The sequence below is a fragment of the Rhinoderma darwinii genome, chromosome 1 (assembly GCF_050947455.1).
Source record: "Rhinoderma darwinii isolate aRhiDar2 chromosome 1, aRhiDar2.hap1, whole genome shotgun sequence".
NCBI lineage: Eukaryota > Metazoa > Chordata > Amphibia > Anura > Rhinodermatidae > Rhinoderma > Rhinoderma darwinii.
In genome coordinates, this window is record NC_134687.1 from 588,501,510 (window position 1) to 588,520,861 (window position 19,352).

The 19,352-nt window shown below is 44.7% G+C and overlaps 1 protein-coding gene across 1 annotated transcript in view; it reads left to right on the forward strand.

Moving 5' to 3' along the window:
* LOC142746566 (granzyme A-like) overlaps positions 1 to 18,940 on the forward strand; it is a 54,751-nt gene extending 35,811 nt beyond the window's left edge. The window contains exons 4-5 of the mRNA XM_075854924.1: positions 16,563 to 16,823; positions 17,723 to 18,940. Coding sequence (XP_075711039.1) covers positions 16,563 to 16,823; positions 17,723 to 17,881 — 420 coding nt within the window. The 3' untranslated portion in view covers positions 17,882 to 18,940. The remainder of the gene's footprint in view (positions 1 to 16,562; positions 16,824 to 17,722) is intronic.
* The last annotated feature ends 412 nt before the right edge of the window (positions 18,941 to 19,352 follow it).

Sequence of the window (19,352 nt, forward strand, 5' to 3'; positions counted from 1 at the left end):
GACTTATCACATGACTTATCACACATTGTGCCCGCATATGACAGGTTATAATACTACCATTGACTTATCACACATTTATTGTGCCCGCGTTCCTCTGTATAAGACAGGTTATATTTTCTATCTAGTCCCTAATTACCCAGAGGATGGTTAGGCGGGCGCGACTAATTTCTTACGGGTTCATGACCACACAGCGGGGATGTCGCTCCTGTCGCCTGAGCTAATCCAGCCAATCGACAAGAGTTATACAGATTCCCTCAAGACCGTCCACTAACACAGATAAGTCGAAGATTTATAAAATCAACTGACTGATCAGGCTCCTTCAGTGGGCAGTCCCGGTCATCTGCTTCACCCTGTGATTGTCGGTTGTCCGGATTCCGAAAATCCCCTCGAGTGTAGCCCCACGTTGGGCGCCAATTGTCAGGGTAACTTCCTTTTCCCTGTTATTTCACACCGAATAGCCACCTCTGTAAATTGGAAACTGAGGGCATGCATGAAAGAGATATACCAGGCAGACATGTTGGTAGACATCCTCCCTCAGTGAAGCAGGAAGTAAAATTAAACTTTATTGAACAAAGAATTTACAATTTAGAATTTCTCCTCCCTAGAGATGTGGTACATGCTTAAGCCCTATTGGCTCTATTCAGCTGTGAGTTCATCTGTACACTCCTCTTGCATTCCAGGGGCGGTGTCTCCATAGGTGTGTTCCTTATGCAGGCTCCATCTTGTTACATAGATTCAAGTTCTTTGTGGAATATACTGATATTTACTTTATATAAAGTAATAATGGTTTTGCAAGCAATATACAGGCTAATGATTCCTGACAATACTACATTGCCATAACAATACAACATTACTATAACAATACTACCTTACTATAATTTTACATTACTCTAATAATGCTACATTACTATAATAATACTACATTACTATAACAAGACTACTTTACTATAATAATACTACATTACAATAACAATACTACATTACTATAAAAATACTACATTACTATAATACTACATTACTATAATAATACTACATTACTATAACAATACTACATTACTAGAATAATACTGTTACTATAATACTACATGACTATAATAACACTACATTACTATAATAATACTGCATTACTATAACATTACTACATGTGTAATGATGGGGGGTAGGGAAACAGACAAGTGAGCCCTAATCTACCCGCCACTCAGTCCCTGCCTACTTGCAACGACCCGCCCTAGGCGACGGGGTAGTACTGGGTGACGGTCCCTACGCTCATTAAGTGCACGACAGACAAACAGACAAGGGTACACAGAAGCTAAGGGAAATGGGGCAGTTGCCCACGGCAACACCGTGAGCAGCAAGAGTGGTGAACGAGCCGAATCAAACCAGGAGTGTACGAGGTACCAAATGCAGAGCAGGAGAGTAGTGAACACGCCGAGTCAAACCAGGAGTGTACGAGGTACCAAACGCAGAGCAGGAGAGTAGTCAGTAAGCCAGGGTCAATATGAAGAAGGGACAAATAGTTCAAGAAGCTAACCCCTGACGAAGCACCAGCGAAACGCTCGTCGGGTTAAGCAGAGGTCCCATCTCCCGGTCCTGGTCTCCTATTTTCATCTCCTGCTACGTAGGTCTAGGTATATTATATTGCCTTGCATGTTATGTATACTTAGGATTGCACTTTATATATATTTTTTATATTGCACTTATGTGTCCATCTGTGCAGGGCGTACCACGCCTAGCACCGCTCAGTAATATATATGTATGCACTTTAGCCGTTTATAGGAGGTATTGGACCATTTGTACATCTGGGGGGCCACTCTGCTTTCATGTTCGGATTCCGTTTCTGTTCGAGGGTCTATGGTATTTTATTATGTATAACTGTTATATGTTGTTTTTTACTGTGTGTCTAATTGACTTTAATAAAGATTGTTTGTATTTTTTCAAATACCTGGCCGTGACTTGTTCTTTTTTCTGGTTTTGTTAAAATTAGTCACTAGGACCACTAGTACCAATTGGGGTATTGTTAGGTTAGTTCAATAAGCTGCAGCAGGGCCAGAAAACCAACAGAGAAGAATCACAAGCAAGGAGGAACAGGAAAGGCAGGTATAAATAGACAGAGGGCGGGAGCTAGCTCCGTCTGGCCAGGCTGTGATAGGCTCTCCCACTCCTAAGCCTGCCATCCTGAGTGGTGGAAGATGGAGTCAGTCTCACAGACATAGAAGCAGGTGCAGACTGATTACCCATGGGCGTTGACACAGAAGCTGTGCCTGGCAGATCCTTTACAGTACCCCCCCCCCCCTTTTATGAGGGGCCACCGGACCTTTCTAGGTGGACCTGGTTTATTGGGGAATCGAAGGTGGAATCTCCTGACCAATACCCCAGCGTGAACATCCCGGGCGGGTACCCAAGTCCTCTCCTCAGGCCCGTATCCTCTCCAATGGACCAGGTACTGGAGAGAGCCTTGGACCATCTTGCTGTCCACAATCTTGGCCACCTCGAATTCTACCCCCTCAGGGGTGAGAACAGGGACCGGAGGTTTCCTCGAGGGAGCCAAGTACCGGGAGCTGCGTTTAAGGAGGGAGGCATGAAACACGTCGTGTACTCGAAAAGATGGGGGCAACTCCAGTCGGAAGGAGACAGGATTGAGGACTTCAATGACCTTGTACGGCCCTATAAACCGGGGAGCAAACTTCTTGGACGGGACTTTAAGGCGCAAATTTTTGGACGATAGCCACACCAGATCCCCGACCATAAACAAGGGGTTAGCAGAACGTCTTCTATCTGGCTGAGTTTTTTGTATGCTCTGGGATGCCTCTAGGTTCTTCTGAACCTGGGCCCAGACTGTGCACAGTTCCCGATGAACGACCTCTTCCTCGGGATTGTTGGAACTACCATGTGAAACGGAGGAGAACCGTGGATTAAACCCAAAATTACAGAAAAAGGGGGAGACCCCTGACGAGTTACTGACCCGGTTATTAAGGGAAAATTCGGCGAGGGGAATGAATGAGACCCAATCATATTGACAGTCAGAGATAAAACACCTTAAATATTGTTCTAGAGACTGATTAGTCCTCTCAGTTTGGCCATTAGTTTCAGGATGGAAGGCAGAGGAGAAGGAAAGATCAATCTCCAACTTTTTACAGAAGGCTCTCCAAAACAATGAAACAAATTGTACCCCTCTGTCAGAAACAATATTGACAGGGACCCCATGGAGACGCAGGATGTGTTTGACAAACAAGGAAGCTAACATTTTAACATTGGGTAGTTTCTTGAGGGGCACAAAGTGGCACATCTTACTGAAGCGGTCTACTACAACCCACACCACCGACTTGCCTTGAGATGGAGGCAAATCGGTGATAAAATCCATGGAGATATGGGTCCAAGGTCTCTGGGGAATGGGCAAAGAACGTAGTAAGCCCGCTGGTCGGGACCTGGGAGTCTTGGACCTAGCACAAACATCACAAGCGGCGACGTAGGCCTTAACGTCTTTAGGCAACCCAGGCCACCAATAGTTTCTGGCAATGAGGTGCTTGGTACCCAGGATGCCTGGATGACCAGATAGTGCGGAGTCATGATTTTCCCAAAGTACCCTTAGCCGGAATTGCAGGGGAACAAACAGCTTGTTCTCAGGAAGGTTCCTGGGAGCTGAACCTTGACCAGCTGCAATTTCAGAGACTAAATCAGAATCAATAGAGGAAATGATTATACCTGGAGGCAAAATACAAGCAGGATCTTCCTCCGAAGGAGGGCTGGCCATGAAGCTACGCGACAGTGCATCAGCCTTAATATTTTTAGACCCAGCCCTATAGGTGACCAAAAAGTTGAATCTGGTAAAAAATAACGCCCATCGAGCTTGTCTCGGGTTTAGCCTCCGGGCAGATTCTAGGAAAACCAGATTCTTGTGGTCGGTAAGGACCGTTACCTGGTGCCTATCCCCCTCCAGGAAGTGGCGCCACTCTTCAAATGCCCATTTAATGGCTAAGAGTTCGCGGTTGCCAATATCATAGTTACTCTCAGTGGGCGAAAACTTCCTGGAGAAGTAGACATAGGGACGGAGATGGGTGAGGGACCTGGTACCCTGGGAGAAGACAGCCCCCACTCCCACCTCGAACACATCAACCTCCACGATAAATGGCTCCATTTGGTTGGGCTGAAGCAACACCGGGGCCGAGATAAAGCACTTCTTAAGGACCTCAAAAGCCTGGACAGCCTGAGGAGGCCAGTGGAGGAGATCAGCACCTTTGCGAGTGAGATCCGTAAGAGGCAGTGGCGTAACTAACGCCGTAGCAGCAGTAGCGGCTGCTACGGGGCCCACGGCATGAGGGGGCCCGTGTCGCACGACGGCACGGGCCCCCACCATGGCCGCAGGCTCCGCTAGCAGCCGCTATGGCTGCTGCAGCGGGAAGCCACTGAACAGTACGGCAGAGAAGGGAGGTATCTCCCCGCTCTGCCATTAAATAAAAGACATGTATCCCCTATCCACAGGATAGGGGATACATGTGTGATCGCTGGCAGCGATAGGGAGAACGGGGGACTGAAAGTCCCCCAAGTTCTCCATCACAAACCTTGGACTTCCGGGGTCTGTGTTGGCAGCTCCGGAGAAATTAATGGAGCGCCGGTCACGCTTGTGCGCATGCGTGACCAGCGCTCCTTTCATTTTTAGTGAGCTGCCTACACAGACGCCGGAAGTCAGAGGTTAGTCATGGAGAACTTGGGGGACTTTCAGTCCCCCGTTCTCCCTATCAATGCCAGCCATCACACATGTATCCCCTATCTTGTGGATAGGGGATACATGTCTTTTATTAGGTCTGTAAAGTCTTTATCACACTGTAGGTCGCATTTTTTTGGGAGGGGGGACGCTGTATGGCGTTCCCTACAGGGGGGGACGCTGTATGGCGTTCCCTGCAGGGGGGGTGCTGTATGGCGTTCCCTACAGGGGGGGGGCGCTGTATGGCATTCCCTACAGATCCCCCCTGTAGGGAGCGCCATACAGACTCCCTGTAGGTAACGCCATACAGTCCCCCCTGTAGATAACGCCAGACAGCCCCCTCTGTAGGGAACGCCATAAACCCCCCCCCCTCCCCCCGTAGATAACGCCATACAGTCCCCCCTCTAGATAACGCCATACAGTCCCCCTCTAGATAACGCCATACAGTCCCCCCTCTAGATAACGCCATACAGTCCCCCTCTGTAGATAGCGCCATACGTCCCCCCTGTAGATAGCGCCATACAGTCCCCCTGTAGATAGCGCCATACAGTCCCCCCTGTAGATAGCGCCATACAGCCCCCCTGTAGATAGCGCCATACAGCCCCCCTGTAGATAGCGCCATACAGCCCCCCTGTAGATAGCGCCATACAGCCCCCCTGTAGATAGCACCATACAGCCCTCCCTGTAGATAGTGCCATACAGTCCCCCCCTGTAGGGAACGCCATACAGTCCCCCCCTGTAGGGAACGCCATACAGTCCCCCCCTGTAGGGAACGCCATACAGTCCCCCCTGTAGGGAACGCCATACAGTCCCCCCTGTAGGGAACGCCATACACCACCCCTCCATAGGGAACGCCATACAGTCCCCCCGTAGATAACGCCATACAGCCCCCCCGTAGATAACGCCATACAGCCCTCTCTGTAGATAGCGCCATACAGCCCCCTCTGTAGATATCTACAAAGAGGGCTGTATGGCGTTATCTACAGGGGGGCTGTATGGCGTTATCAAAAGGGGGGTTTGTAAAAAAGGCACTATCTACAAGGGGGGGTTGTGTGACACCCGGGGGAGGGGGGCACCAGTCAAAAGCTTGCTATGGGGCCCAGTCTTTCCTAGTTACGCCCCTGGTAAGAGGCTTAGCGATGACCGAGAAGTTAGCAATAAATCTCCTGTAATAATTAGCGAACCCCAGGAAGCACTGTAACGCCTTCAGGGAAGCAGGTTGGTCCCATTCCGCCACAGCCTGGACCTTGGCGGGGACCATGCGGAATTCATGAGGAGTGAGGATTTGACCCAAAAATAGTATCTCCTGCACCCCAAACACACATTTTTCGGTCTTCGCAAACAGTTTGTTTTCCCGAAGGACCTGGAGCACCTTCCTGACATGCTCAATGTGGGAGGACCAGTCCTTGGAAAACACAAGTATGTCATCAAGGTGCACTACAAGAAATACCCCCAGGTAGTCTCAGAAAATCTCATTTATGAAATTCTGCAAGACCGCGGGAGCATTACACAACCCAAAGGGCATGACGAGGTTTTCTAAATGACCTTCGGGAGTGCTAAACGCAGTCTTCCACTCATCCCCCTCTTTGATGCGGATAAGGTTATACGCCCCCCGTAGATCAAACTTAGAGAACCATTGGGCCCCCTGAACCTGATTAAAGAGATCAGGAATCAAAGGAAGGGGATACTGGTTCCTTACAGTGACCTTATTCAAGTTACGGTAGTCAATGCATGGCCTAAGACCACCATCCTTCTTCCCTACGAAGAAGAAGCCAGCACCTACCGGAGAAGTAGAGGGGCGAATGTAACCCTTGGCCAGGCATTCCTGGATATACTCTCTCATGGCTTCACGTTCGGGACAAGAGAGATTAAATATCCTACCCTTAGGGAGCTTAGCTCCTGGTACCAAATCGATAGCGCAATCGTATTCTCTATGAGGAGGTAACACTTCGGAGGCCTCCCTAGAGAAAACATCAGCGAAGTCCTGAACAAACTCAGGTAGCGTGTTCACCTCTTCAGGGGGAGAAATAGAATTAACAGAAAAACATGACGTCAAGCATTCATTACCCATTTGGTAAGATCCCCAGTATTCCAGTCAAACGTGGGATTATGCAACTGCAACCAGGGAAGGCCTAAAACCAAATTGGACGATAATCCCTGCATTAACAGTACAGAGCACTGCTCCAAATGCATGGAGCCAACAAGGAGTTCAAAAACAGGGGTATGCTGTGTAAAATAACCATTAGCAAGAGGAGTGGAGTCGATACCCACTACCGGGACAGGTTTAGGCAAATCAATCAAAGGCATAGCTAGAGACATAGCAAATTCCACAGACATGATATTAGCAGAAGACCCTGAATCCACGAAGGCACTGCCGGTAGCAGACCTACCACCAAAAGAGACCTGAAAGGGAAGCAAGATTTTATTAAGTTTCATATTTACGGGAAATACCTGTGCGCCCAAGTGACCTCCCCGATGATCACTTAGGCGCGGAAATTTTCCGGCTGCTTATTCTTACGCCTAGGACAGTTGTTCACTTGATGCTTGTCATCCCCACAATAGAAGCAGAGACCATTCTTCCTGCGGAACTCTCTACGTTGTTGGGGGGACACGGAGGCCCCGAGTTGCATAGGTACCTCCGAGTCTTCCGTGGAAGAACGAAGCAACGGAACCTCGGGAGGCTTCATGGGGGAGTCAGAGGAGAAAACACAAAAACATTCAAGTTGTCGTTCCCTGAGACGTCGGTCAAGTCGTACCGCTAAAGCCATAACCTGGTCTAGGGAGTCAGAAGAGGGATAGCTAACTAGCAGGTCTTTCAGGGCGTTCGACAGACCCAACCTAAACTGGCACCTTAAGGCAGGGTCATTCCACCGAGAAGCTACGCACCACTTCCTAAAGTCAGAACAATACTCCTCAACAGGTCTCTTACCCTGACGTAAGGTCACCAGCTGACTCTCGGCAAAGGCAGTCTTGTCAGTCTCGTCATAAATGAGTCCGAGAGCAGAAAAGAAAAGATCAACGGAGGAAAGTTCAGGATCGTCAGGAGCCAAGGAGAAGGCCCATTCTTGGTGCCCTTCCTGGAGCCGGGACATAATTATACCTATCCGCTGGCTCTCAGAACCTGAGGAGTGGGGCTTTAAGCGAAAATAGAGCCTACAACTCTCCCGAAAGGAGAGAAAAGTTTTCCGGTCCCCTGAGAACCGGTCAGGCAACTTGAGGTGGGGTTCAAGAGGTGAGGTGAGGGGCACTACCATGGTAGAATCAGGCTGGTTGACCCTCTGAGCCAGGGCCTGGACCTGTAGGGAGAGACCCTGCATTTCCCAAGCCAGGGTCTCAAGGGGGTCCATAGTAGTGTCAGGGACCAGGGTAGACTAGGTACAGGGAAGGAAATAAGTATTTGATCCCTTGCTGATTTTGTAAGTTTGCCCACTGTCAAAGACATGGACAGTCTAGAATTTTTAGGCTAGGTTAATTTTACCAGTGAGAGATAGATTATATTTAAAAAAAAACTGAAAATCACATAGTCAAAATTATATACGGCGCGTAAATAGACGCCCGCGTCAAAGAAGTGACCTGTCACTTCTTGGGGCATAATTGGAGTAGTTATTCATTGACTCCAATGAATAGCAGCGCCAATTACGTCCGCAACTGACGCGGCGTTCAAGCGCCTGCACAAGCCGTTACGGCTGAAATTACGGGGATGTAATTTCAGGCGTTACGGACGCTGTCGTGTGAACATACCCATATGGTAATACTGCAACCTCAGAACAGCAATACTTTTTCACTGCTATCCATTCTGGTTACCAGCTGAATATAGTACCAATTATGTAGATGAGATTTGACCATTTTGACTACACTGTATGAAATTTTCCTGCATGAAAATAGACCTGTTACAGTAATTTGAATATCCGCAACATGTCAATTTCTGTTGCAGATTTTCACCCCGGGTTTTCAGCAGATTTTTTTTACTATGTGTGCACATAAATAATGGCACCATAGAGTACTAATGTATAATGCTGCTATACTGTACAAAATAAATAGTGCCACTTCCCTGTACACATAAATAATGGCACCATACAGTATATATATATATAATTAAACCACAGGGAAATAAAGAGTGATTTAAAAAAATATTCCAAAGTATCTGATGGCTGCAAGGATCTCAAGATGATCTTCGCAGCAGGCAAAAAAGCAACTCTTCTCTGCTAGACGTGCAACACACATATACACATAACACAGACTCATATTGTACATACATATTACACACATACACATTACCCACATAAACCTATTAGTACACATTATACACATATACATACATAACAAACACACATATAAGTTTTGGCATTTTAGCTGTTTACTAAAACATATTGAATATAAAGTTATATAATCAATATGGGCTTAAAGTGCAGACTCTCAGCTTTAATTTCAGTAAGGGTTTAGGAATTACAGCTCTTTAATAGGTAGCTGCCTCTTTTTCAAGGGACCAAAGGTAATTGGACAGTTATCGCAAAAGCTATTTAATGGGCTATTCCCTTGTTAAGCCATCATCAGTGAAGCAGGTAAATGGCCTGGAGTTGATTCCAGGTGTCGCATTCGCATTTGTAAGCTGTTGCTGTGAACCCACAACATGAGTCAAAAGGAGCTCTCAAAGCAAGTGAATCAGACCATCGTTAGGCTTAAAAAAATGAAGAAATCCATCAGAGAAAAGCACAAATGTTAGGAGTGGCCAAATCAACAGTTTGGTGCATTCTTGAAAGAAAAAAGAGCGCACTGGTGATATCATGAACTCCAAAAGGACTGGACGTCCACGGAAGACAACAGTGGTGGATGATCGCAGAATCATTTCCATGGTGAAGAAAAACCCCTTCACAGCATCTACCCTAGTGAAGAACACTCTCCTGGAAGTAGGTGTATCAGTATCTAAGTCTACCATAAAGAGAAGACTTCATGAGAGCAAATACAGAGGGGTCACCACAAGGTGCAAACCATTAATGAGCCTCAAAAATAGAAAGGCGAGCTTAGACTTTGCCAAACAACAACTAAAAAAGCCAGCCCAGTTCTGGAGCAGCATTCTTTGGGCAGATGAAACTAAGATCAACCAGCACCAGAATGATGGGAGGAAGAAAGTATGGAGGAGGCTTGGAACGGCTCATGATCCAAAGCACGCCACATCCTCTATAAAACATGGTGGAGGCAGTGTGATGGCAAGGTCATGCATGGCTGCCAAAGGCACTGGGTCACTAGTGTTTATTGATGCTGTGACTGAAGACAGAAGCAGCCGGATGAATTATAAAGTGTTCAGGGATTTACTTTCTGCTCAGATTCAACCAAATGCAGCAAGGTTGATTGGACGTCGATTAACAGTACAGATGGACAATGACCCAAAATATACTGCGAAAGCAACCCAGGAGTTTTTTAAGGCAAAGAAGCGGAATATTCTGCTATGGCAGAGTCAGCCACCAGATCTCAAACCGATCGAGCATGCATTTCACTTGCTAAACCCATTTACGACGAAGGACGAATATTTCTGTAATGTCCGTGGTCGCTGACCATGAACTCCTTCCATCCAGTCAACACCCTTCCCTCATGAGATGTCTGCACATACGTACGTCCTGCTCCACAGTGACCACCAGGGTGCGCTCACGAGCTCAGTCCAGACTTAAGAAGCCAGAGCGCACGCATGTTGGTGATTGAGCTAATTGCTCCAGAGCACCATGGGCTATAAGAAGGTCCCAGCCCCATCCTCCCACGCCTTAGCTTTGTTGTTGTATTCCAATTCTGCCTTGCAAATGGTCCCCTAGTGTTTCCTGCTCCCAGTGTTCCTGTATCCTGTAACCTGTATCCTGATCTAGTGCCGTGCTTAGCTGTAGCCATGCTGTGCTGTATACCACGCCTGTCCTGCTTCTCCACGCCTGATGTCTACGTGCTGCCTAGTTCCTGCCTAGCCTGCCTTGCTACTGTCCGAGCTGCCACAGGTACTACCCTATATAAACTATAGACTGACCTGCGCCCTGTTGGCCAGCTGCCGTACCGCCAAGGCGGTACGGCCCAGTGGGTCCACGAACCCTACGTGACAATATCCATCCTTTGCAGGTGCTAGTTACCGCAAAAGGATGGATATATCCATCCTCTGATCGCGCGGGTACTGCCAGTGTACCCACACGATTAGCGGCAGGAGCACGGCTGTTATACACAGCCTGGCTCCTGTCGCAACTGCCGGAATCGAACACGCTCCGATTCCGGCAGTTTAACCCATTAGATGCCGCTGTCAATAGCGACAGCGACATCTAATGTGTTTGACAGAGGGAGGGAGCTCCCTCTGTCAACTCATTGGCGCCCCCGCAAAGAAATCACGGGACGCCGTCAGGTTTCCATGGCAGCCGTGGGCCTAACAAAGGCCCTCAGTTCTGCCTTTAGTATCTGCCTGCTAGGTCATGCCGGAGGCATGGCCTAATAGATTGCCTGTCAGTTTTACACTGACAGGCAATAATGCTTTGGTATACTAAGTATACCAAAGTATTATAGATGTGATAAGTCCCCGGGTGGGACTAAAAATGTAAAATGTAAAGCAGTTAAATAAAGTTTGTGAGAAAAAATAAATTTTTACAGTCAAAATAAAATAAAACTTTATTTAGTAAAAGAAAACAAGTAACACATACATATATATATATATATATATATATATATATATATATATATATATATATATATATACATATATATATATATATATATACATACAGTACATATATATATATATATATATATATATATATATGGCATCCCCGCGATCGTAACGACTTGAACAATAAAATTAACACTTTAATTGAACTGCCGGATGAACGGCGTCCAAAAAAATGCAAAAAACAACAGCAAAATTCCCTCTTTTCTCCCATTCCCCCCATAATAAATGTAATAAAATTTCATCTATAAGTTCTATGTACCCCAAAATAGTACTAGTGAAAACTACACCTTGGCCCACAAAAATCAAGCCCACATATCGGCCACATATTGACAGAAAAATAAAAAAATTACGACTCTTGGAATGCGTGATGCAAAAACAAGTCATTTTTTTCTAAAAGGGTTTTTATTGTGCAAACGTAGGAAAACATATAAAACCTTTACATATTTGGTATCCCCTAAATCGTGCTGACCCGTAGAATAAAGTTAACATGTTATTTACACTGCATAGTAAACGGCGTAAATTTATAAAGTGAAAATCAATGCTGGAATAGCTGCTTATTTTCAATTCTCTCCTAAAATAAAGTTAATAAAAGTTAATCGATATATTATATGTATCCAAAAACGGTGCAATTGAAAAATTCAACTCGTCCCGCAAAAAACAAGCCCTTATACAGCTATGCCGACGGAATAAAAAAAAAGTTACGACTCGTGGAATGCGACCGTGAGAAAACAAAAAATAATCCTTGGTCATTAATGCGCAAAATGGCCTGGTCATTAAATCCTTCCCAACATTTGACGTATCCATACTTCAAAGTCGGGTAGGTGAAGTATGGAACGGGCTCACGGAGTAAACCCGCTCCATACGATGCCAGTGTCGGCTGTATGTGCTCGAGCGCGATCCCGCTCGTTTAACACGTTAAATGCAGCGGTCAATAGCGACCGCAGCATTTAAATCATTAGAAAGAGGGGGCAACCCCCTCTAACAGCCCATCGTGCCCCCCACAACACAATCGCAGGGGGGAGGCGATGGCTGCCTGGAGGCAGGGCTTAATAGAAGCCTGTCTGAATCACGATACACTGCAATACATTAAAAAATTAAAAGTTAAAAAAAAACCTTCTCCCATATTCCCCCTAGAGCATAGTAAAAAAAAAAAAAAAAATAAACATAATTGGTATCGCCGCATCCGTAAAAGTCTGAACTATTAGAATATTTCATTATTTAACCCGCACGGTGAACGGTGTAAAAAAAAAATTGTAAGCGCCAGAATCTCTTTTTTTTGGTCACCTCATCTCCCACAAAAATGGTATAATTAAAAACTACAGCTTATCCGGCAAAAAATAAGCCCTCATACAACTTAATTGACAGAAACATAAAAATTTTATGGCTCTCGGAATTTGGCAACACAAAATAAATTTAATTTTTTACACTTAGGTTTTTACTTGTAAAAGTAGTAAAATATGGAAATAAAACTATATATATTTGGTATCGCCGTAATTGTATTGACCCACAGAATAAAGTTAACATGTTGTTTTAATTGCACAGTGAATTCCGTAAAAACGGCGCGCAAAAAACTTGGAGGAATCGCTGTTTTTTTCATTTTCTACCCCACAAATATTTTTTTAGTACATTATATGGCAAAATAAATGGTGCTACGAAAAACTACAACTCGTCCCGCAAAAATCAAGCCCTCAGAGTACTATATTGATGGAAAAATAAAGACGTTATGGCTTTTGGAAGATGGGGAGGAAAAAAACGAAAATTAAAATCTGAAAGTTGTTTACGAGGGGAAGGGGATAATAGTAATTGATCCCATCATGTTTCTCAGTCATAATGGGTTAATGTGTAAGGTACATGATGGGGTTAATTACTATTAATGTGAGGCACATGGAGGTTAAATTCATCACACCTCGTGCCCCACAATAAGTGAAAGAAAGCAGTTTTTATTTTATTTTTTTACAGCGTACACATAAATGATGCAAAAAAATTGTTGTGAAGGTTATTACGGCCGCGCCAATACCGAATATGTATGTTTTATATATTGAGGCTTATTTTAATGTTTATTGTGAAAAAGGTGTATGTGTAATTTTTTTTATTTAATATTACTTTATGTTTTTACTTTATTTTTAAGCTTTAATGTACTGGCATATATGATATCACTTGCATGATACACTATTGAAGTATATCGTGATTCTGACAGTCACCTTTGAAGCCCTGCTGGAAGCAGAGCTTCAAAGGAGTACAAAGATGGCAGACCTGGGGGTCTTTGTTAAGCCCCCAGACTACCATAACAACCGTTGTTACCGGCCGATCACGACGCGGGCGGTGCAATGGCTTGTTTGAGGGGGCGCCCCCTGATTGTAACACTTTAAATGCCGCTGTCGTGATTGACCGCCACATATAAGGTGTTAAATAGGCAGAATCAAAGTGAACTTTGATTCCGCACGCTGCAGTGAGGTGTCTGCTCAGCCATCACCCGTTGCGTATGGAGCGAGCTCAGCCTGTGAGCTCGATCCATACTTTCCCTTAACCCTTATCACGTACAGTTACGTGATTTTGCATGAAGGGGTTAAGCTACTGCTCCCTCTGTCATGGAGCTCCCTCCACTACATGTGCAGTTACACTATAAGGCTTGCTTGACTATGGGAAAGCAGATAAGCTCTGCATGCCTACCACCTTTACCTATAATAAAACACACAGGCAACGTATTATCGGTGAAAGGCCACAGCAGCCATCTTTATTAACCAAAATATAAGCATTACAATACAGCTGTAAACATAAATAACCATATAAATAATATTAAAAAAGGATAACACAGCTAAGGGGTCTTTTAAGGTATGTCTCCCTTATATTCCTAGAAAGGTCTTACCCTTGCCCTCATCCATTCTGCACCTGACCCAAGGACACCAACTTTCTCTAAGACCTGTAATTGTTCCTGGGGACCTTGCCTACAGGAAAAAAAACATCAGGGCTGAGTGATCCACCCAGGCCCGAAAAACTCCAACAACAAGTGTTTGGAGTTCATGCGACCAACAACCATATTTAACTTCAATTTATTTTCTCTCTGCCTTCAAAGACCCCCCTCTTTCATGCCACAACGATCATGTATGACTCCTTATGCATGATCATCCTTCCACAAACTAAGAGTTTTTTCCATACCCTCCCGCAGGCCCAAGGTCCACATGTCGATTCCGACATTGTTAATATGAACCCCATCTGGCCTCAAAAAACTCCCATCAGCTGCTTCCAACTCTTTATGGTGAATCCCAATACTACCATTACAATCAACAAACTTACCCATTACCTTATTCAGCTTCGCCCTGGCATTATTAATGATAAGCACTGACCGTGCCTGCCGCCACTCCTGCACCGCCACTAAATCGGACCAGGCAATAATGAGACCCGGAAAAGTAGCCAACAAGCTCAGCAAATCAAATTCAATGTCTCGCATGAGATCCCTGGAGGTCCGGACACCTAGATCATTACCCCCCGCATGGACCACCAACACCTCAGATACCCTATCAAAACCCGCATAAAACTGTATCTCCACAAGCAACCAACTTCACAAAAGCCCTCAAATCCCCAACAAACGAACCTGAACCTTGGCCCACTCAAACCTAAGTTGGCATCCAACTGGACGCGCATCAACTCGCACACCACCCCAATACAAAATGGAGTGTCCTACGATCCACAGTAAGCAAGTTCCAGTATCTGTAATAAAATAGAAAATGAAAACAACTAAGATCCAGTGCCACATTTCACTGAAAAAAAAACTTTCCAAACAACTAACCTCTGCAACACGTGAGGACGTACATAACATACTGACTCCCACCGTCCTGTCCGGTTTACCACATCAGAACCCAGACCCTATCTCGCCGCTTTAGTAGCAGTACTAATTCTAAAAGTGTGTGAGTTAAACTTCTGCCCCAACTAACCCAAGGAATCCAAGCATTTCCTAAAAACCTGCTCAAAGTGAAATTTCGATCGATAACACTCATCAGCATGTATCAGCAGCGCAAACTGTCCTACCGAGTATACCGCTAAATATTCCTGAAAACAACGCACAGGACACACATCAGAACAATGAAAAGCACTCAAATGAATAAGCGTGCCCCTACCCTGTTGATCAGTTTATCTTAATTAAAGGTTACCGTTTGTAATTTTTTTGATTAGCTGATTTTTTCTGTGATTTCTTTTTGATTACATAATGACTGACTATATTTTTGGCCGGCCCGTCTTCTGTCCGAAACTGGAGAGCCTATCAACCAAGTACTTCTGGTCCACGACGAATGCACCACAGCTCCAGCCATGGGGGAAATTCCTCCTCCGACACAAAAGCCAGCTCTCCCAGGTGGCAGCGCTGCTCCCACCGACTTCGGATCCGCCTGCCGAGCCCCCCTCCCGCCAGAGACATCGGCAGGAGAACAGGCTGCATTCTCATGAACTCGCCAGCGCACAGCGGGTTTGGACGCCGGTGGGGACACCCCGCTTGCCACCGGGACCAGCCGCAACTTAGAATTCATCCAAACCCTCTGACCCACCAAATAGAGTTGCTGGGCTGAGAGACTCCTGTACTTATCGTGCTCTCATCCCAGCATTGTAGACACCCCCTCCCTCTCTCTCCATCCAGACCTCTGTCCAGAGTACAGCTGCTCATTGGCTGACTGTGCTAGTAATGTCTAATAATGCTGTCTGGCGGTTCTAAATGCTGCAGACAGAACAAAGCTTCTCCACCCACAGGGAATGCCACAGAAGTACAATCCTGGAAAGGAGAGGTACCCTAGACAGTTGCCTACCCCAGCCTACCCCTTGTTCCTTTCCTGGCTGCTGCCAAGAGGTCCGCTGTCTTGGGGGGCCTGAGGTGGACTAGGGGCTGGCTTAATGCTGGATAGTTCTCTCTGTGGTGCCTTATGTTGGTGCCCCCTTGACCTATATAGAGTTCTCTAAATTAAAAAAACTTTACAGTGTCTCACCACCATACACTGCAAATATTATAATTTGTACAGTGCTTAAGTAGCTAGCTGTAAGCAAATACCAAAATACATCCCTCAGATGATACCAAATGATACCAACCTACAGTCACCAAATAACAGCTTAACGATGCATATTTTAATAACTACATTTAAATACATTACATTCTACACATTATAATTTTTTATGTCATTTCTATTCCAGTTGAGAGGTAGAGCAAAGATTGGAAAAACTGTTCAACTGCTCCCTTTACCAGACACATTTGAGGACATAAAAGAAGGAACAGTTTGTGAGACGGCCGGATGGGGATGGACTGAGGAAAATTCTGAAGCTGATTCTCTCAGGGAAGTTAATATCACTATTCTAAACAGAGAAAAATGTCAGACAATTTGGAAAAATAGAGCTGATATAACCAAAAATTTAATATGCACCACTGTGGGGCCAAAAGGACAAGATACCTGTATAGTAAGTGTCAGCTCTGACTTTATTACTCCTTAAAACATTTTTACATTAAAAGTCTACCCAATACATAATGTTCCATTAGGCACAAAGGCTCTGACTTTATTACTCCTTAAAACATTTTTACATTAAAAGTCTACCCAATACATAATGTTCCATTAGGCACAAAGGCTCTGGCCTATGTATTCAGGATTTGTGTAATTCTGAATACAGCCACGTGCCTGAGGTCTAACAGTGTCAGAACAGAAATGTACTAGAAAGCATTTATTGTGGAATTTATTAAGACTGGCATTTCATACGTGCCACAATGGTGGTGCAATGACCAGGATTGTGTGTCATACACTTTTCCCTATGTCGCCCATAACATAAAAAAGCACATACTCAACTCAGTGCTCCTCTTCTCCCCCTCCGGGTCCCTCATCACTCCAGAGCCACTCATACAAGGCCCTGAGGCTAAGCTGCATCAGTGCCTTAAATACAACCCATACAATGTCCTGGTGCTACCTAGCATCATTACATTGTATGAGCGGCGCTGGAGTGATAAGGTAATCAGAGGGGAGGAGAGAGGTGAGTACAATTTTTTATTTTTTTTATTTGACTGTCCAATGGGGGAGAGGGGCAAGGAATGAAAATACCAAGAGTACACGTATCAAGTCATCCCTCTAAGGCAGGTTTTCTGCAGCCCACAGGTCACCCCTCTCCTGCAGGCGCCTGCATCTGAGCAATCTGAGAGATTATTCAATTGTGAATAAATGAAGTGTCCCTAAAAAACCCACCACACTCAGAAAGGGATACAATTGGGCTCCAAGCATCTATCTCAACTACCAAACATTTCAAGACACATTAAAATAAGATAATTTCTGTAAAATTTCCTTCCAAAAGTTAATTTCTCTTTTATTTTACAGGGAGACTCAGGTGGTCCATTAATTTGCAATGGTGTTTTCAGAGGAGTCACTTCTTTTGGGGAAAATGTGTGTGGAAAGCCTAATGATGCATCCATCTTCACCCGCCTGACTAGGGAATATGTCAGTTGGATAAACAGCACCACTCTTGACCACATCTAAAGCTTCACTAACATAAGCAAAAATATTTGCAAAGATTATATTTTGCGGTGATCATCGATCTCCATTCAAGAAGAGATTTTTTTCCCCAAAAAAAAATACAAGGTGGCCAGGTAGAGACAAATGAGTTACAGAATAAAACATATCAATCCTCTAAAAATAGATTATGTGTATATTTTTTAAGCTTTTATGAGATCTAAGGTCCTATATCCAAATTCAGTGAGTTGCGCTTTAAGAATTCTACTTAGGTCCACTAAAAAGTCAGATCAAACGCACAATTGAACTGACTAGAACATTGACCTCTCAGGAGCATATCTAGACTTTTTATTTAGTCAGTGCATTTTACAATTTTGATGAATTTATGAATTTGACATGGTTAAAATCATAAACGGTTCTTAAAGCATTCTTATTGTTATATATTGTCCTATTGTTCTGCAGTTCTTCTCTCTCCGTTTCCTCATTCTCGGTCTCGGCCTTGCATATGGAGCGCAGTCTGCAAGTCTGAGACACGCCCCCTCCTTCACTGCCCTCTGATGGACTAGGGCTCATGACGTCAGCGCTGGTCCATCGCTACTGACACTTCCCCTGCAGGAGCTCTGGCTGGAGAAGCGTCAGTAACGATGGACCAGACCTTTGGCCCGCTCCATACTTCCCCTACCCAGCTATGACATAAGTATACATCATACGTCGAGAAGGGCTTAAAGTCCACTCTTGTCTTTATTGCAGTCCAAACATAAGCAAGTTCTTATCCAGCTTACAAGATTTGCAGCACATAAATAAAATAAATACCTTGCCCCTCTAGGCACTAACTAAACAGTATGTTTTCTCACCTATCATAGACCCTGAGCACAGTGTTCATTGGATCAGGCTTTCCACATTATACTTGTGTCGCTTCCCAGGCTCTAACCCTGGATTTCATTTACTGCAGCCCTAAATAGCCCAGTAAGAACACCTCTACTGATTTGGCCTAGGGATAAACCCTGTACTGGAGCGGGGAGGGAATGGCAGGTCCCTCTACCAATCCTACTTGCCATTCCATAGAAAACCAGGCACAGAAAACAGACTTAACAAAAGCCTCAGCAAACTAAGTTTTGCTGAGAAACCAAGTTTCCTGCATTCCTCATCTCACGCATCTTAACCAGCCAGGTGAGAAATACAACTTTCCAGTACTTTCTCTGCCACAGGCTCACAATATATACTAGTCCTCAATCAATTAGAATATCATCAAAAAGTTAATTTATTTCAGTAATTGAATTCAAAAAGTGAAACTCATATAGATTCAATACACACAGAATGATCTATTTACAGATTTTTTTTTTTTCTTCTAATGTTGATGATTATGGCTAACAGTTAATGAAAACCCAACATTTAGTCTCTCAGAAAATTTGAATATTGGGGAAAAGTTGAAGATTGTAGACTCATGGTGTCACACTCTAATCAGCAAATCAAGACAAAACACCTGCAAAGGTTTCCT